At 33.9% G+C, this 20,751-nt stretch overlaps 2 protein-coding genes across 4 annotated transcripts; both read right to left on the bottom strand.

Moving 5' to 3' along the window:
* Positions 1-4,474: 4,474 nt before the first annotated feature.
* On the bottom strand, positions 4,475-11,381 carry LOC140984740 (peptidyl-prolyl cis-trans isomerase CYP59-like). 3 transcript variants are annotated; one of them, XM_073452336.1, is made up of 15 exons: positions 11,291-11,381; positions 10,745-10,870; positions 10,169-10,273; positions 9,820-9,937; positions 9,654-9,704; positions 8,980-9,071; positions 8,775-8,874; positions 7,823-7,945; positions 7,617-7,694; positions 7,452-7,498; positions 7,312-7,367; positions 6,707-6,747; positions 5,839-5,941; positions 5,461-5,593; positions 4,475-5,374 (listed from the first exon to the last, which is right to left on the bottom strand). In XM_073452336.1, exons 2-15 carry the CDS (start codon positions 10,840-10,842, stop codon positions 4,696-4,698), a joined length of 1,824 nt encoding a protein of 607 aa, XP_073308437.1. In that variant the 5' UTR covers positions 10,843-10,870; positions 11,291-11,381; the 3' UTR covers positions 4,475-4,695. The 3 variants fall into 3 exon arrangements, with proteins under 3 accessions (XP_073308437.1, XP_073308434.1, XP_073308436.1); XM_073452333.1 differs by having other exon boundaries at positions 11,181-11,335; XM_073452335.1 differs by having other exon boundaries at positions 11,199-11,329.
* Positions 11,382-12,482: 1,101 nt separating this feature from the next.
* On the bottom strand, positions 12,483-18,162 carry LOC140983979 (peptidyl-prolyl cis-trans isomerase CYP59). Its single transcript, XM_073451123.1, has 13 exons — positions 18,066-18,162; positions 17,520-17,645; positions 16,944-17,048; positions 16,595-16,712; positions 16,429-16,479; positions 15,755-15,846; positions 15,550-15,649; positions 14,598-14,720; positions 14,392-14,469; positions 14,227-14,273; positions 14,087-14,142; positions 13,482-13,522; positions 12,483-12,716 (listed from the first exon to the last, which is right to left on the bottom strand). Exons 2-13 carry the CDS (start codon positions 17,615-17,617, stop codon positions 12,483-12,485), a joined length of 1,143 nt encoding a protein of 380 aa, XP_073307224.1. The 5' UTR covers positions 17,618-17,645; positions 18,066-18,162.
* Positions 18,163-20,751: the final 2,589 nt, after the last annotated feature.

Genomic DNA, 20,751 nt, shown 5'->3' with positions numbered 1-20,751 from the left:
TTATCGAGACATGTACCAATTTTTTCAGCTAGCTAGCAGTAGCATGATGGGTACCCTCCAACTTTGTACACTTGTGGAAGGGAAGGGAAGGGAAGGGAAGGGGGGCAATGTTCATGTCTCAACTACGACTTGCTTTTGTTTCTTTCCTCTGCTTTCTCACGTTATATCTTTATTAACGTTTAAACAGACTACCCCACCGCAAATATCATTCCCACAATCCCACCTATATTCGTATGGAGAAAAGTGACAAAAAGATGCGGCATGCACTTCACAAAGTGAAGTTAACTATCTAATCCATTCTTCGATGACGAGGCTAAAGATAAAAGTACGTACATTGTTTATGGTAGTCAGTCACAACCCCCAAAAAACTAAAAAAGAACTATAAAGGACCTAAAAAAAAACGGGGGGGGGGGGGGGGGGGTTTGCATAAGTTTGTGGTTACAATCTTTACAATTAAAGAAAACAAGAGCATCAGAGCCCACTAAGTTCACAACAAAGACTTCACTTCACTTCACCAATCCATTAGTAAGTAAAAGGAAATGGAGAGATTTTGGTGGCAAACCCACCCAAACTCTCCATTAATCTTGGCTTTATCTTAGCATTACAATATTTATTTATGCTCGCTGGCTACTGTCTTTCTCTGCCCCCACTTGCTCAAACATGAATCATGTTAGTGGGAAACCTTTTTTCCGGTGGAGCCAAATGTAGACAACAAGTAACACATGCCATAACCAAAATGGATTTTCTATTTGTTAAATGGGTTGATGAGATCATGATATTTTCATATATCAAGATTAAAATAATAATATAATCTTATTAGACATGTGCAGCTCACGTCGAACCACACTTAGAAGCTCTCTCTGTCTCTCTCTGTATCCATTTTAATAATCAATGGCAATAATATATTATATATATGGAGCAAGTGTGTGATTAAAAGGCTGGAACGGAGTAGGTAGTTGTGGAGATTGGACATGCCGACCTTTTCAATTGGATGGCAATTGGTATCTTCCTAGCTAGCCGGCTAAATTAATAATCGGAAAAGTGATTCAAAACACTAATAATTTCATACCAAAAGACAAGTGGGGAGGGGATATAATGGATGGATGTTGTCCTATGTTTTGAAATCTTGGCCAACTTTAATTTTTCTATGAAAAATCTCACATTCCAACAGTGATGAAAGTAGACAAAAGACTAGAGAGACGTTGAAAGTGACAAGACCAATTACGAATCGGCGCCATCACACAAGTAAAATTTCCACACCACCACCATATATGGGAATGCATAATGCTGTGTTGGCAACTACTACTTGCATAAATTGAAGGAATCCCTTTGGCCCACCTTCCCCAAAATAAAACCACCCCCCGCCCCACCCTACACTACCAATTAGTTGCGTGCAAGACCACCGATCGAGTGGTCCTCTTACAAGGGTAAAAATAATTTTTAGGTTCGATTCGTCCAACTTTTATTACTAAGAATAATTAACATGCCTATATATCGACGTTGGCCGACCCTGCTACATAGTTCATTATATTATAACATGAAATTGGATGGACAGCTATTAGAAGATGTGGACTTTCAAATATATATAGTAAGAAAATATAGTGCTTTAGTAGATAACCATATGTCACTCATATGCTTCTTTGCTTGACGACGCGATATTTTCTATTTAAGACCACAGAGGTAGTAGGTTCTGATCTCTCTCACCACCCCAATATATGTATCAAAATCAACAAAAAAAAAATGAAAAACCTTTTAACTTAACAGGATTTCCCTCAGTTTTCAACCATTCGTATGTATGTGAATCATGCATGGTTTTTTTTACTAGCCACTTCAGGATAAGCAAAGACAGATGGTAAATTGGTAATGGAACCAAGAACTTGATTGGAGAGTCGACTTAATGCATTTTAAGAATAAGATCAATGGGTTAAAACATATCTTTTTTATTTCGTTTTAATGGAGAGCAACTGCCCAAAACATGTATTGAAAAACCCAGTTATCAATTGTGACACACAAGAAGAATACGAGGGCCCCGAAGCCATTATTGGGCACAGATGGTCCTCTGATCATTCCATAATAGCCCAAAATTTCAAAGTGGTGATCAGAAACCCAATCTTGTCAGTACAAAAAAAGGGTCACCCAACAAGAACAGATTGCAATTCATTAAATGCCTCTGGGCCACCTGAAAAGGCCTAATATATATAAATGAACTGCAAGCCTGTTTCTGTAAGCATTGGAAATTATTCAATTGATCTCACCAAATCTGATATTTTGGGTATTATGATGTATGGAGATTGCAGGGTACAAGGCCAGAGCCCCACCATTGCTATTCTGTGAATCGGATGTAGACTTTATAGTTTTAGGAGACATGGATATTCCAAAAATTAAATGCTCATTCATTTCACCAACGTGAAATGTAGGTCGATCTTTCCTTGTATGTGGCCATAGAAGAAAAGGACAATACACCACAATTCTCACTATCTCTCATCATTTCTTTCTTTCTTTCTTTTTTCCCTGGTGAAAATTGTTTTAACTTCAATTGCAAATTGCAATAGTACATTTTAGACATGCGGATTTTGTACAGTACTTTGTAGTAGAGGATATCGTTCGACGTTTAGGATGGATTAAGGATGAGAACCTTAACCAACCAATTCTCTTATGCAAAGACAAAATTATTGGGACAAAATGAAAGATGAAAAATTTTCTCTTGTCTGTCAAAAATCGAAGTACTTTGCAGGATAAGGTTATAGGGGGACGGGAAAAAATAAAGGGAGGACACCTCCCTCCTCCTCCATGATAGTCATAATTGAGCCATTTACTAAGCCAAGACTGAGACACGAGACATCTAACTTTCCATGAGGGATGCTGTTTTAGTGATGCAAGAACATAAATATTGTCCGCATTGCAAAATTAAAGAATTTTGATGAAGCAAAAGGACTTGCATTTTGTGGAGGAAATTACACTTTCCTTTATCAAAATAATATGGTTAAGATTACGTCTATGTTGCAAATTTGCCACACACGTTTATCGGGAAAAAAAACAAACCAACAATTACTTTCAAGTAAGATTTATTCTCAATAACAAGAAATTCAGAGTCGCTCGTGTGAATTATTGGAAATCTAATACCCCAAGAATCGAATTTTCAAGAATATTTTATAAATTTTCATTGATGATTTTTAATTATTAATTTTTCAGCTATTCTGATTTAGTCTGACAGATGATTGACTTAACATGTCATGTATTAATTTTCTTGAATTTGGGTTCAATAAAAATAATTTAGATGAAAAAAAAAATCCCTTATTCCCATGGCTCAAGATTTGCATTCAATTTAGTCAAATAAAATGGAACATCATAAAAGTTTTAAGTTTCACAGAGAATATCTCAATCCCATGCTTGGAAGTATTTTATTTGGATTAAAATTCTTCAATATTCATAATAAAATATCTATTATTTTAATTAAACTTTGGACTTTATTGTCCTATTTATATGTTCATAAAATTCACTCTTTTTAATTTCATTTATTTAAGTCTCCAATTAAATTAAATAGCCAAAAAAAAAAACCTAACTTGTGAGAATTGAGCAGGCCAATTTTTGAGTCGGATGACATATGGGGCCTTTTGTTATTTTAATTGGACTTGTCAGAGAGGCCTGGTTGTATGTATGATGGGCGTCACTAGACTTGGAAATTGGGCTTTCTTGTGTTATGTATGGGTTTTTTGTTAATTCCGAGGTTTACAAATGAGAATTAAGAAATAAACATTTTTTTAACTCGAAAACTGTGTGCAAAATTATCTTTAAAGTTCGAAATCAGGATTAAAATATGTCTATGAAATTCAATTTTTTCAGGCAAAAGGGGCACCACTTACAAGATATAATCACAGTAGTCTGGTTAATATTACTGAACAAATATTTTTCACAAGAAATTAACGGAGAAAGAAAAAATAAAGTTGGCGTAAACACAATGAATTCTACACTTGGTAGAATTTATTGCACAGTAAGTTCTACAAAAATCATTGAAAAAATACACATAAAATGTTATTAATTTCAAATTTATTTTTGAGCAAATTTAGTATGCATAAAGCTCGGCCAGTATCATTCCTCGAACTCCCGACGAATATGGTCTCACAAGGCTCCTCGAAATCTATCGAACCTTGATGATCATGACCCACATCCCACAATTCTTGAAAAGCGTGATCCCGATTGGATTTGACCTCAAACTATTGTAGGATAGGGTCCGACTCATTTGCTTTGAATTACTTTGCTTATCGAAGAAAAAAAATTATGTGGACTGTTCATCAATGAAAAAGAGAGGTATGGACACTTGACTCGCCTCAAATCGGTGTGCACGTCACGTGTAACTTTTGTAGCGAAGCTTAAATATGGTATAATTCTAGAAAATGTATTAGAGACAAATGAATCGAGCGAGTTTGAAATCATAAGAATCTCTAAAAATAACACTAGCCACCACCAAAGCATCATTGCAAATTGATTTACAGCATAATAATAGAAAGGGCTGATGATTCAAAGAGAGCTTAGCTTCCAAGCAAGATGTTCGCTTAAAAACTAAAACATGTGTTAAGGATTACACAACGAATTCGTATGGCAAGGGGATGACTATTTTGAAAAGTACAACCACTAATACCGATAAAGATAAAAAAGAAACAAACACAGCGGTAGATAAAATCATATTATGCATCATTACCGTCTATCACGGCCACGGTCACGGTCACGATCACGATCATGATAGCGAACATCGTCTTTAGAACTTCTACTGTCTGAATATCGATCTTCACCTCTTCTTTTATGACCATCATTTTCGCCACTAATATCATGTCTATCCCTGCCACTCCCTCGAATTTCTTCACCAGCACTTTTCTTTTTTGCTTCGTATCCATTTTTTCCGTCTCCATGGTCAATATCATCTTCACGCCTCTTTTCGTACTTTCTGTCATCCCGCTTGTATCCATAGACAGCATCATTCCCACGCTTTTTTACATAGTCTCTGTCTTCCATTTTATATTTATGTCTATCATCATCATCATCATCATCATCATGTATTCTTTTACGTTTTTCATCGTATGTCTTGTTCCTGTGGTAAGAGCCATCAGTTTTTCTTCTATCATTTCGATCATTTTGTTCTGGGCCATCTCTCTGTCTTCTCCTATGTGGACTTCTTTCACGTCTAATATATCCCGAACTTTCTCTGTGTTCCTCACTTCTATGTGGGTCTCTCCTCCTGTCATCCTGATCTTTGGGGAGATAAATATCCAGTTGTTTATTATCTTGTTTCCCACCATGTTTTTCTGGTTCATGGGCTCTTCTTTTCTTGCCATGTATAGGACTTCCATCGGAATCTCCCTCGAACACCATTTCATATCTTAAACAGATAAATGACATATTCATGACAAGGGCCAAGATATTTGCTATAGAAAAAAGAAACCCAGTAGTACATGGCCATGTTACCTCTTATTGCCCTCTCCACCATGTTGAGAGTCGGTATCTTTCATTCGATACTTGGAATGTTCTTGTTTGGATATGGAATCCCCTGTGCAGTCCTTAGCAATATGATCAAGAGAACCACACTTGTAGCAACCTCCTGCGATAAATATGAGATAAAAATAATATTTCAATATTAAGGAGTCAAAAAAAGAAAAAAAGGAAGAAAAAAACAGTTGCGCCTAGATAAAGCCTCAGATTGCTAAAGCTTCTTTTACATCACATCATTCTGCTACTGTCAAACATCACACATATATGCCAAGGTGATTTATGCTCACGCAATTTGACATCACATGCTCGGAAAGGTAACTAAGTAACAAATTACATTTCCTAGAAAATGCTTACCTCCGCCCGTCAGACCTTTGTGCCTAGACTGGGCCCATAGCTTTGCAACACTTTGACTAAAATCAACATGAATCCTTCTATCGTCAATCAAAGCATTGTCCATCTGCAATTTAAAAGGAGACAGCCTTGCTAAAGCCTAGATTGTGAAGTATTTAGGGGAATTTTAAGTAAAAATTAGAGGTAATAATTCATATGTTAGCAAGTTATCTAAATACTCCTTAAATTATCAGAAATCAGGCCGTATCATGTCGAATACTTTTCATACATGAACGATTGACAGATGCTTTATGAACATATGCTATGTTGCACGGTTATGGGTCCAATTATATAAATACAACACAATACGAATACAGGACATGAAAATTTTTAAGATTATGATATGACAGGGGAGGATCCGATGGTTTTTTTTATGTATACACACGCATATTATATATATAATATAAATATATAAATATATCAAACATTACACACACACACACACACTTTTTATAAAATAGCCGTACATCATACCATTTCATAATTTTTAAAATTTATCGTATTTAGTATAAGTTTCATGTTTTATCAATGTCCTCGAATCCTTACTCATGTTACATGATTCAAAACAATAGAATCAATTGCACAGATACCGAGCAATCTATTAATTATCAGACTGCATTTTATGACACTGTAAACTTAATGCCTGGTACTTAAAGGCACTTCGATGTAGGATATCAAACTTATTTTTCAGTATATGTGTTATATCTGCTAATCAGCTTATCTTACAAGTAGGGGGGGAAAAGAGAGGAAATGACAGAAAAAATTAAAGTGATTCTACATGAAAACAAAAATTAACCATTACAGCAAAATATAACCGGGAAGATCAATATACCTTAAAATATGCTTGCTCACAAGCATCCTTATCCTCAAATTCTGCCACCAAAAAATATAAGAAAGAAGTAGTGATTTAAATGATAAATCATCATAGGTACAAATAACTTAATGAAAGTCGTGATTCATCCTTAAAGTGGTAGAAGTAAGGGATATAAAGTCCTCGCCTCACAGATTATCAAGGACTTTAAAAAAACAAAAGAGATGAAAAAATACAACTCCGTTTGTCTGAAATATTTGGGTTCAATAGCTGTTTCTTCTCATATACTTCTGAAATCAACTCCAATCTCTCTATCATCATATCATTTCTAGTATCTGTAATTCGTCCATATTTTAATTTTCAATCATATTCAAAATTTTAAAATTAAAATTTAATAACGCTAAAGATTAGAAGTTGCCATTTTAACTAGGGATTTACAGTACATTTAAAAATAATTTTGAAATGGTGCCTGAAACTGGAGTTCAGAAGTTGATGCGAGTATATGACACTCGATGTAATATATTAACAGTTGCCAAAAATAATTAAAAAAAGAATAAAATAATTGGTCGAAAAACGAGGCAACAATCGTGCATTTAAATCATCATTATGGGAAGAGCATACTCTACCTATAAAAGCATAGCACAAACTATCCCCAGTTTTATGATCCCGGATAATTTCAGCACTGCAAACAATGAAAGCAATGAAAACGTATGGAAAGAACAAAACAGTAAAAGGTTAAAAAAAGGAAATGAACTGAGTAACTCACGATGTTACAACTCCAAAACGTGAAAATATAGTGTTCAAGTCCTCATCCTAGATGTTAAAGAATCATGAAAATTACAAAGTGTAAACAACACATATGAAGAGGAAGTTCATGTCACCCACAATAATCTCTGTGAACGTAACAGAAAAGTATTTAGCAGTCACTTACTTCGGTTACAGGATTTAGCTTGCATACAAACAGCACATTATCAGGTGGCTTAATCTCAGCCTCGGGAATGTCCCCAATCTACGACACATATTAGCCAGATTACGCTGTGAGTTAATTTTAGTTGTGCAGACCTACTACTGTATCCAAATATGTTTCGTTTTCAGTGGAATATTAACTATATAAAAAATGGATTCAAAAAAACTCACAGTTTCGAGTACGACTGCACTGGAATGAGCAGTCTTTGCACGTATCATCTCCTCAAGCTGCTCTGCATCAAGTTGCTCGTCAATAGGAATCCAATCATCTTCCAGTCGTACATCATCATCAACCTAACGTAAAGTGCAATTAGAAAACAGTTCAACGTGTTATCAAATTGATACTAAAATTAAACAATTGATCCATTGCATCCATATTCCATAAAATGACTGACGACAGAAAATATGGAAAAAAAAAATCATGACCTGAAATTTGAACATAATCTAAACTTGAATTCATGTAGTTAAGTAGCGCAAAATTGTCTTTTGGAAAAATGAAAAAGGTACGATAAATGCGAAGTAAAAGTCAAAATACATACTCCTATTTTTTATTTTGATGAAAAATAAAATTTTATAACCTCGCGATGAATGACTTATGAGATTTGCTCGTTCACAAACCAGCTGTCATTTGTCAGAACTGTCCTTGAATATAACTTATTTTTCCAGTTACATGAGGGAAAAATAGTATCCCAGGGTACTCATACTACTATATGATTTTAGAAAAAGTATATGTGAGTCAAACTCAAACTTTTGCACACGCATGGTAGAGAACCTGTCAAATCAAAATCAAGGTAAGATGAAAAGTATCCCACGAGTTAAAAATAAATGAATAAATAAGCACATACAGGCATGCATCTGAAATCCGGAGAAGAAAAACAAGACCGACCAGGCCTATATTGAATAGAAACTAAATTGTTTCCTAGATGTTGAAAAATGATTTCAAGGTACCTATCAAATCTTTTGATCAACAAACTGAAATTCATCATTGTTCTGTATAATTCTTTGATGACTCGCGGAACATTCCATAAACAAAAATCTACGATAGGTGTTGAAAACATATATGATGATCAACAAACAACACTCAAAAAATTTACATGCATAAAATTATATAACATTTGATTACTTCATCTTTTGGCTTTCCTTCTGGTGAAGCATCTGGAATCAACTCAGCTAGTTGGGAAGGATCATCAAAAGGATCGTCCAATATGTATGTGTGTTTGATTCTGCAGAATTGTCAACACAGTGGTAAAGAGATATTTGAGTAACAAACAAAAAACTATCGCATAAGAAAAGAGAAATCAACAGCAATCAACGGGAAAAATTTCAACCTGATATTTTTATAGGGTTTGTTCTTCTCATCTACATAGGCTTCATTTATTCTCGTAAGCGTGTCGAGCCCTTCGGCAACCTCCCCAAACACCTTTCATTGACACAAATTAAACCAGGGATTCTCAGTTGAAGCTGTTGTTCATCGTGAGGTGTAGTCATTAAAGCATTTTAATTGCCCATCTGTCTAGTCCTTGACGAGAAAATATATGGTTAATGCTTGACGTTTCATCAGAATCACATAGATAAAACCTTTTCATCTTCATTTTTTTCCTTTTTCTGAGAGTGCACATACTTTTGAGGAAAACATTTCATTGTTTCACCTAAAATGATTTTAATATCTTAGCAAGCAAAAAAAGAGACAGGTCTTTTAGTTCCTTGTCAATTGTGTTATACCAGAAAAATAATTCCATTTTTTGTTTTCTAAGCATGATAAAAAAATTACGGAGAAACTGTATGAAAATGAATACAGATTCATAACTTACAAAATTTTTTCACCATTTGCATGCTTGATTTCTGTTCCTTGTTCTTTTTTTCCTTATTTTTTATCTTATTTTTATTTCTTTTTTTGGGGGGGAGGGGAATGCATCAGTTGACATTAATGGAAAGAGAAATACATCTGAAAAATAGTATAGATTAATGAAATTTTATAAAACATGATCATGAAAAAACTCACGGTATGCTTGCCGTCCAAGTAATCAAGATCATCACGGAGCGTGATATAGAACTGGAAATTACAGAACAGATAGAATGAGTTAAGACAAGCATATTAGAATTGCGAGGAGCTGGTAGTGCAGCAAGCTTGAAATTGTTAGCCAGAAAATATGACAAGGAAATCATACCTGAGAAGCATTCAGATTCTCCCCAGCACTAGCCATGGCTACAGTACCAATCTTAGAGTGTTTGACATCCAAGTGAATTTCATCACCAAAAAAGCGAGCTTGATCACCATATAAGAATCTGAAATCACAGGATAAGGAGATCAAGAATAACAAGTCAAATTGAACCATCAACAACTGCAAAGATGAAAAGTTAGATGCTAACAAGCTTAAGACCGACCAGTCTACAAAATTCACCAGAATAACCAAGTGAGATTATGACAACAGATACGGACTTAGCCATCTGTTTGAAGACAAAGAGTAAACGCTGATGCAATGCAAAATATGTGTATCTGTATGAATTTTATCTTACTTGTACACAGAATCCCCACCAGACCCTGTGCCAGTAGGATCACCTGTCTGTGCAGTAAAATCTTTCTGTACCGTGTGAAAGAGGCAGCCATTATAATACTTGATTCTGCATTAGATACGAAGAAACAGCGTCAAATTTAATCAAAACCATTTGGAATAAATAATTTCTTTATATTGTAAGGAATCTAAACAATTTTCCACAGAGAGAAAATTTTCAATGACATTCCCGAGGGGTATTTCCCAGGAATCAACTTTTTGATATTTTTTCATCAAACAGATACATATACGGCAGGCGAGCCAATTACATTCTTTCGGATAGATAAAAAAAAAGCTATATGTCGAAACATACATACAGAATGTCAGCTTAGTTCCTAAGTCAAGTTTCAGAATCAACCACCGTAACACAAAACTGTTAACAATTCAATAGAATTTCAACAAAAGTGAACGTCATGAATGTTTATTCCTAGTAGCCAGTAGGGTAAAGTCAAACAGTTGACAGAGCTAAAAATGCCATACTTCGTGATTGAAACACAGGCAGAACTTAAACTGAAGAAGAAATTCAATAGAAAGCACTTACTTGCATAGCTTGATAAAGTTTTTACAAGTTAAGGGACATCGATCCACGAACAAGTCTACAACGATCTCTCCCACGCTAGTGACGAGCATGACCGACATTGTTTCTAAACCTAGCTTGATTGAAACTCTGGAAGAAAAAAAACAGCTTTTAAGACAATTTCAACCGTCACTTGAGCTATTGATACTAAAAAATTGCTTAAACCCTCCAGACTAAAGCAATGAACACAAGAGGAAGGCCGGAGATGGCTTACTTAAACCCGAAAATAGGCCAGAGCCGGAAGCTCTAAATAAGATTGTGGACTGGATAAAATAAAAAATTGATTTTAAATCCATTAATCTAACCCACAGATCCTTATATACATAATATTTCATTAAAAAAAAAAGGCTGCTGCATATATTCATCCAAATCCAAACACAAAATTTACAGGTTCATTTACCGCGCATAGCAGACTCACTTGGGTTCCAACTTTGAAAGGAGATTTACCAGCGTTGTAAGAGGAGATTGAAGAACATTAATTTAAGAACCGCACACTTATCCTAAAAATACCTTAAATTTCCTAGTAAAATCAACACCAAAGCATTCAGGGAAAATGTCGCATCACAATGAAACTGGGAAAATATACAAACAGCTTAAACCCGAAAGGCTCTTCCCCAGTTAAAATGTGGATTCTTACGGTCAATTCTGTTGATTGAGAAAAACAGCCCACTGACATAAATATTTATTGGGCTAAATCTAATTTTTTCAAGAGTTGAAATTCGACTGTCAAGCCCAAGAGATGCTATTGAATTATCTTCAGTCTCCACATGGTCTGGGCTTTGAGAGGCCCAGCCCGTCGAAACCACCACACCCTGCGTTCCATGAAATACGTTATAAAATCGACTTATTATTGAAAATGATATTAATCAACACTGACTCGTAAACCAAACTTAATTTTTAGACTTGATATCAGTCGAGCTGACATCAAGTTCTCTTTTATTTTGAATAGTGGTGCAATTATAGATGAAGCTTTGGGAAGATAATTTTCTGCTGGAAAAACCCGAAACATGACAAATTTGAGGACGCATTGTCAGGTGTGGATTCAAGGATATTTTTCAAATCTCTATAACAAATTGAGTGCGGGTGTAGAGATGTTATCCCACCCTTGAAGAACATGTCCCAAAATGATTATAATGATAATGTATATACAAAAACAAAAACTTTTGGATTTCAATTTTTTTTGATATTTCCTAAACTATGCGGTGGGGATGGCTCGAACTTGAACCACTTACAGAGAGAAAGTGGGTGAGATCACTTAGACTAAAACCCAATCTCAAAAACTTTTGGATTTCATTCATTCTAGCCCACACATTAAACTAGCCTTATGAATAGGTGGGGTATACTAGTACAATTTCTAGTTTGATTCATTCTAGTCCAATATATTATTTAACACTCCCAGCTCCGCTTCAGGTTTTTTTCACATATTTCAATTATACTGCTTCATTCTTAACAACAACAACGTTGCAGAGGTTTTTTAGTGTTTACAACATTAATTTATAAAATTCGAAGGAGTAAGTGTCCTCGTCTTTCGCCTTCAATCTCCAAAAGTCGAAATATCTCATTTATAGGTAATACAATGTTATTTAATTTTTTTTGGTTCTCATATATTTGTTTTGAGTGATCTGATGTGACAGAGGGCATGATTTCTATCTCATGATATTGGGGATGATTGTGAGAATGATGATTCTTCGTTTGTATAAAACTAGAGATAAGACAAGTTATAATTCAAGAGCGAGAATGAGTTAACAGATCTGTGTAAGAAAATTGTGACCCGTAGCCGTAAAATAAACGTGTTGAAAAAATTTGTACACGGCAGCCTCAAATTTTTTTTAAAAAAAATAATNAGACCTTTGTGCCTAGACTGGGCCCATAGCTTTGCAACACTTTGACTAAAATCAACATGAATCCTTCTATCGTCAATCAAAGCATTGTCCATCTGCAATTTAAAAGGAGACAGCCTTGCTAAAGCCTAGATTGTGAAGTATTTAGGGGAATTTTAAGTAAAAATTAGAGGTAATAATTCATATGTTAGCAAGTTATCTAAATACTCCTTAAATTATCAGAAATCAGGCCGTATCATGTCGAATACTTTTCATACATGAACGATTGACAGATGCTTTATGAACATATGCTATGTTGCACGGTTATGGGTCCAATTATATAAATACAACACAATACGAATACAGGACATGAAAATTTTTAAGATTATGATATGACAGGGGAGGATCCGATGGTTTTTTTTATGTATACACACGCATATTATATATATAATATAAATATATAAATATATCAAACATTACACACACACACACACACTTTTTATAAAATAGCCGTACATCATACCATTTCATAATTTTTAAAATTTATCGTATTTAGTATAAGTTTCATGTTTTATCAATGTCCTCGAATCCTTACTCATGTTACATGATTCAAAACAATAGAATCAATTGCACAGATACCGAGCAATCTATTAATTATCAGACTGCATTTTATGACACTGTAAACTTAATGCCTGGTACTTAAAGGCACTTCGATGTAGGATATCAAACTTATTTTTCAGTATATGTGTTATATCTGCTAATCAGCTTATCTTACAAGTAGGGGGGGAAAAGAGAGGAAATGACAGAAAAAATTAAAGTGATTCTACATGAAAACAAAAATTAACCATTACAGCAAAATATAACCGGGAAGATCAATATACCTTAAAATATGCTTGCTCACAAGCATCCTTATCCTCAAATTCTGCCACCAAAAAATATAAGAAAGAAGTAGTGATTTAAATGATAAATCATCATAGGTACAAATAACTTAATGAAAGTCGTGATTCATCCTTAAAGTGGTAGAAGTAAGGGATATAAAGTCCTCGCCTCACAGATTATCAAGGACTTTAAAAAAACAAAAGAGATGAAAAAATACAACTCCGTTTGTCTGAAATATTTGGGTTCAATAGCTGTTTCTTCTCATATACTTCTGAAATCAACTCCAATCTCTCTATCATCATATCATTTCTAGTATCTGTAATTCGTCCATATTTTAATTTTCAATCATATTCAAAATTTTAAAATTAAAATTTAATAACGCTAAAGATTAGAAGTTGCCATTTTAACTAGGGATTTACAGTACATTTAAAAATAATTTTGAAATGGTGCCTGAAACTGGAGTTCAGAAGTTGATGCGAGTATATGACACTCGATGTAATATATTAACAGTTGCCAAAAATAATTAAAAAAAGAATAAAATAATTGGTCGAAAAACGAGGCAACAATCGTGCATTTAAATCATCATTATGGGAAGAGCATACTCTACCTATAAAAGCATAGCACAAACTATCCCCAGTTTTATGATCCCGGATAATTTCAGCACTGCAAACAATGAAAGCAATGAAAACGTATGGAAAGAACAAAACAGTAAAAGGTTAAAAAAAGGAAATGAACTGAGTAACTCACGATGTTACAACTCCAAAACGTGAAAATATAGTGTTCAAGTCCTCATCCTAGATGTTAAAGAATCATGAAAATTACAAAGTGTAAACAACACATATGAAGAGGAAGTTCATGTCACCCACAATAATCTCTGTGAACGTAACAGAAAAGTATTTAGCAGTCACTTACTTCGGTTACAGGATTTAGCTTGCATACAAACAGCACATTATCAGGTGGCTTAATCTCAGCCTCGGGAATGTCCCCAATCTACGACACATATTAGCCAGATTACGCTGTGAGTTAATTTTAGTTGTGCAGACCTACTACTGTATCCAAATATGTTTCGTTTTCAGTGGAATATTAACTATATAAAAAATGGATTCAAAAAAACTCACAGTTTCGAGTACGACTGCACTGGAATGAGCAGTCTTTGCACGTATCATCTCCTCAAGCTGCTCTGCATCAAGTTGCTCGTCAATAGGAATCCAATCATCTTCCAGTCGTACATCATCATCAACCTAACGTAAAGTGCAATTAGAAAACAGTTCAACGTGTTATCAAATTGATACTAAAATTAAACAATTGATCCATTGCATCCATATTCCATAAAATGACTGACGACAGAAAATATGGAAAAAAAAAATCATGACCTGAAATTTGAACATAATCTAAACTTGAATTCATGTAGTTAAGTAGCGCAAAATTGTCTTTTGGAAAAATGAAAAAGGTACGATAAATGCGAAGTAAAAGTCAAAATACATACTCCTATTTTTTATTTTGATGAAAAATAAAATTTTATAACCTCGCGATGAATGACTTATGAGATTTGCTCGTTCACAAACCAGCTGTCATTTGTCAGAACTGTCCTTGAATATAACTTATTTTTCCAGTTACATGAGGGAAAAATAGTATCCCAGGGTACTCATACTACTATATGATTTTAGAAAAAGTATATGTGAGTCAAACTCAAACTTTTGCACACGCATGGTAGAGAACCTGTCAAATCAAAATCAAGGTAAGATGAAAAGTATCCCACGAGTTAAAAATAAATGAATAAATAAGCACATACAGGCATGCATCTGAAATCCGGAGAAGAAAAACAAGACCGACCAGGCCTATATTGAATAGAAACTAAATTGTTTCCTAGATGTTGAAAAATGATTTCAAGGTACCTATCAAATCTTTTGATCAACAAACTGAAATTCATCATTGTTCTGTATAATTCTTTGATGACTCGCGGAACATTCCATAAACAAAAATCTACGATAGGTGTTGAAAACATATATGATGATCAACAAACAACACTCAAAAAATTTACATGCATAAAATTATATAACATTTGATTACTTCATCTTTTGGCTTTCCTTCTGGTGAAGCATCTGGAATCAACTCAGCTAGTTGGGAAGGATCATCAAAAGGATCGTCCAATATGTATGTGTGTTTGATTCTGCAGAATTGTCAACACAGTGGTAAAGAGATATTTGAGTAACAAACAAAAAACTATCGCATAAGAAAAGAGAAATCAACAGCAATCAACGGGAAAAATTTCAACCTGATATTTTTATAGGGTTTGTTCTTCTCATCTACATAGGCTTCATTTATTCTCGTAAGCGTGTCGAGCCCTTCGGCAACCTCCCCAAACACCTTTCATTGACACAAATTAAACCAGGGATTCTCAGTTGAAGCTGTTGTTCATCGTGAGGTGTAGTCATTAAAGCATTTTAATTGCCCATCTGTCTAGTCCTTGACGAGAAAATATATGGTTAATGCTTGACGTTTCATCAGAATCACATAGATAAAACCTTTTCATCTTCATTTTTTTCCTTTTTCTGAGAGTGCACATACTTTTGAGGAAAACATTTCATTGTTTCACCTAAAATGATTTTAATATCTTAGCAAGCAAAAAAAGAGACAGGTCTTTTAGTTCCTTGTCAATTGTGTTATACCAGAAAAATAATTCCATTTTTTGTTTTCTAAGCATGATAAAAAAATTACGGAGAAACTGTATGAAAATGAATACAGATTCATAACTTACAAAATTTTTTCACCATTTGCATGCTTGATTTCTGTTCCTTGTTCTTTTTTTCCTTATTTTTTATCTTATTTTTATTTCTTTTTTTGGGGGGGAGGGGAATGCATCAGTTGACATTAATGGAAAGAGAAATACATCTGAAAAATAGTATAGATTAATGAAATTTTATAAAACATGATCATGAAAAAACTCACGGTATGCTTGCCGTCCAAGTAATCAAGATCATCACGGAGCGTGATATAGAACTGGAAATTACAGAACAGATAGAATGAGTTAAGACAAGCATATTAGAATTGCGAGGAGCTGGTAGTGCAGCAAGCTTGAAATTGTTAGCCAGAAAATATGACAAGGAAATCATACCTGAGAAGCATTCAGATTCTCCCCAGCACTAGCCATGGCTACAGTACCAATCTTAGAGTGTTTGACATCCAAGTGAATTTCATCACCAAAAAAGCGAGCTTGATCACCATATAAGAATCTGAAATCACAGGATAAGGAGATCAAGAATAACAAGTCAAATTGAACCATCAACAACTGCAAAGATGAAAAGTTAGATGCTAACAAGCTTAAGACCGACCAGTCTACAAAATTCACCAGAATAACCAAGTGAGATTATGACAACAGATACGGACTTAGCCATCTGTTTGAAGACAAAGAGTAAACGCTGATGCAATGCAAAATATGTGTATCTGTATGAATTTTATCTTACTTGTACACAGAATCCCCACCAGACCCTGTGCCAGTAGGATCACCTGTCTGTGCAGTAAAATCTTTCTGTACCGTGTGAAAGAGGCAGCCATTATAATACTTGATTCTGCATTAGATACGAAGAAACAGCGTCAAATTTAATCAAAACCATTTGGAATAAATAATTTCTTTATATTGTAAGGAATCTAAACAATTTTCCACAGAGAGAAAATTTTCAATGACATTCCCGAGGGGTATTTCCCAGGAATCAACTTTTTGATATTTTTTCATCAAACAGATACATATACGGCAGGCGAGCCAATTACATTCTTTCGGATAGATAAAAAAAAAGCTATATGTCGAAACATACATACAGAATGTCAGCTTAGTTCCTAAGTCAAGTTTCAGAATCAACCACCGTAACACAAAACTGTTAACAATTCAATAGAATTTCAACAAAAGTGAACGTCATGAATGTTTATTCCTAGTAGCCAGTAGGGTAAAGTCAAACAGTTGACAGAGCTAAAAATGCCATACTTCGTGATTGAAACACAGGCAGAACTTAAACTGAAGAAGAAATTCAATAGAAAGCACTTACTTGCATAGCTTGATAAAGTTTTTACAAGTTAAGGGACATCGATCCACGAACAAGTCTACAACGATCTCTCCCACGCTAGTGACGAGCATGACCGACATTGTTTCTAAACCTAGCTTGATTGAAACTCTGGAAGAAAAAAAACAGCTTTTAAGACAATTTCAACCGTCACTTGAGCTATTGATACTAAAAAATTGCTTAAACCCTCCAGACTAAAGCAATGAACACAAGAGGAAGGCCGGAGATGGCTTACTTAAACCCGAAAATAGGCCAGAGCCGGAAGCTCTAAATAAGATTGTGGACTGGATAAAATAAAAAATTGATTTTAAATCCATTAATCTAACCCACAGATCCTTATATACATAATATTTCATTAAAAAAAAAAGGCTGCTGCATATATTCATCCAAATCCAAACACAAAATTTACAGGTTCATTTACCGCGCATAGCAGACTCACTTGGGTTCCAACTTTGAAAGGAGATTTACCAGCGTTGTAAGAGGAGATTGAAGAACATTAATTTAAGAACCGCACACTTATCCTAAAAATACCTTAAATTTCCTAGTAAAATCAACACCAAAGCATTCAGGGAAAATGTCGCATCACAATGAAACTGGGAAAATATACAAACAGCTTAAACCCGAAAGGCTCTTCCCCAGTTAAAATGTGGATTCTTACGGTCAATTCTGTTGATTGAGAAAAACAGCCCACTGACATAAATATTTATTGGGCTAAATCTAATTTTTTCAAGAGTTGAAATTCGACTGTCAAGCCCAAGAGATGCTATTGAATTATCTTCAGTCTCCACATGGTCTGGGCTTTGAGAGGCCCAGCCCGTCGAAACCACCACACCCTGCGTTCCATGAAATACGTTATAAAATCGACTTATTATTGAAAATGATATTAATCAACACTGACTCGTAAACCAAACTTAATTTTTAGACTTGATATCAGTCGAGCTGACATCAAGTTCTCTTTTATTTTGAATAGTGGTGCAATTATAGATGAAGCTTTGGGAAGATAATTTTCTGCTGGAAAAACCCGAAACATGACAAATTTGAGGACGCATTGTCAGGTGTGGATTCAAGGATATTTTTCAAATCTCTATAACAAATTGAGTGCGGGTGTAGAGATGTTATCCCACCCTTGAAGAACATGTCCCAAAATGATTATAATGATAATGTATATACAAAAACAAAAACTTTTGGATTTCAATTTTTTTTGATATTTCCTAAACTATGCGGTGGGGATGGCTCGAACTTGAACCACAGAGAGAAAGTGGGTGAGATCACTTAGACTAAAACCCAATCTCAAAAACTTTTGGATTTCATTCATTCTAGCCCACACATTAAACTAGCCTTATGAATAGGTGGGGTATACTAGTACAATTTCTAGTTTGATTCATTCTAGTCCAATATATTATTTAACACTCCCAGCTCCGCTTCAGGTTTTTTTCACATATTTCAATTATACTGCTTCATTCTTAACAACAACAACGTTGCAGAGGTTTTTTAGTGTTTACAACATTAATTTATAAAATTCGAAGGAGTAAGTGTCCTCGTCTTTCGCCTTCAATCTCCAAAAGTCGAAATATCTCATTTATAGGTAATACAATGTTATTTAATTTTTTTTGGTTCTCATATATTTGTTTTGAGTGATCTGATGTGACAGAGGGCATGATTTCTATCTCATGATATTGGGGATGATTGTGAGAATGATGATTCTTCGTTTGTATAAAACTAGAGATAAGACAAGTTATAATTCAAGAGCGAGAATGAGTTAACAGATCTGTGTAAGAAAATTGTGACCCGTAGCCGTAAAATAAACGTGTTGAAAAAATTTGTACACGGCAGCCTCAAATTTTTTTTAAAAAAAATAATAATTGAGATGCGTATACAAATTTGGTTTGAATCTCGAGCTCCCAAAAACACTCGGTGATGGTATGAGTGTGCCTATAAATACCGAAGGCATTGAGATCCCTAAACACACAATCTCATACAACAAATACACCATCTAAAGGAGTATTGGAGTGTTTAGAAGGCTTCAATCGAAAAGAAATCAGAAAGCTTCAACAAATTTTCAATGGCCAGAGGTAATTCTCGATCCTCTTCCGCATATTATATCATGTTTATGTATATACGAAGAAACATAATTTGAGAAAAATTCTAACATTTGGTATCAGAGCAGTGATACCTCTGCCTTGAAATTTTTTTTATTTGCGTAAAAAGCTTGAAGTTTGGATATGGATTTTAAGAAAGTTTACGTACCTGAAAATTTCTTCGGAAAATTTCTTCACGTTGCACTTCGAAGTTCTCGGATGAGATCTTGTAAATTGTATAAAGTTTTTGAATTTGAAAATTAAAAGAGAAAATTTTTTTGAGAGCAAATTTTGAGAAATTCTTCGGAAGACAAAGAAGACTTCGATGCTTGTGATTATCTGTAATGGAATTGAAGCTATATGAAATCAATAATTTCGTGCATGGAATTATTACAAAACAAGACCCATATGTTAATTTTCATTCTTTCAGGCTTTGTCGAGAAAATAATTGATTTGAAATCAAATTGGTTGGTCCCGCAACATTAACAATAATAATAATTATTATTATTTTAAAAAATAATAATAATAATAATAATAATAAATAAATAAATAAAATTAATGTGTTATTAAGTTATTTGTATAATTCTGTATTCATATAGCATTTGGTCAAATAATTTGTACACATTAAAATAATTTCAAATTTGACGTAATTTCTAATACATGTTTAGAAATTATTTTTGCATGTTATATAAAATGTCAAATATTATGGATTAGTGTTTGATGTGTACATGCAATTTAATATTATGGTTGCATTTAATTTTGAAATTTAAAATGCAAATTGTATTAAAAAATAATTGGTACATCAATATTCACATTGTGTTCATATTAAATTATATTAAGTTTTTTATAATTTGAAATGAACATATTAAGTAAATATGGTATTATAAAATAAAATATTTTATTTCAGATATTCACAAATGAACAAATAATCCTCGCTTTATCATTACTCTGATAAAAGAGAAAAACTGATGAGGAGCCCACATTTTTGTGATCCTCACTTTATCACTACTCTAATTGAAGAGAAAAACTGATGAGGAACGTATTTGTTCATATTAAGTAAAAATGTGAATATAAAGTTTTTTAATGAAAAATTTTGGCTTATAAAGATTCACATAAATGTGGATAATTAAGTAGAATAA

This window comes from Primulina huaijiensis, chromosome 9, assembly GCF_012295235.1.
Source record: "Primulina huaijiensis isolate GDHJ02 chromosome 9, ASM1229523v2, whole genome shotgun sequence".
Taxonomy (NCBI): domain Eukaryota; kingdom Viridiplantae; phylum Streptophyta; class Magnoliopsida; order Lamiales; family Gesneriaceae; genus Primulina; species Primulina huaijiensis.
The sequence above is the reverse complement of the archived record's forward strand: the minus strand, read 5'-3'. Positions and strand labels throughout refer to the sequence as shown.

Excerpts from the sequence above, each read along its gene's own strand:
- LOC140984740 (XM_073452336.1), bottom strand. The coding sequence starts at position 10,842 with ATGTCGGTCATGCTCGTCACTAGCGTGGGAGAGATCGTTGTAGACTTG. Across the intron at positions 10,274-10,744 it reads AACTTTATCAAGCTATGCAA|AATCAAGTATTATAATGGCT; the intron begins GTAAGTGCTTTC and ends TATCTAATGCAG. Across the intron at positions 7,368-7,451 it reads CGTTTTGGAGTTGTAACATC|TGCTGAAATTATCCGGGATC; the intron begins GTGAGTTACTCA and ends CATTGTTTGCAG.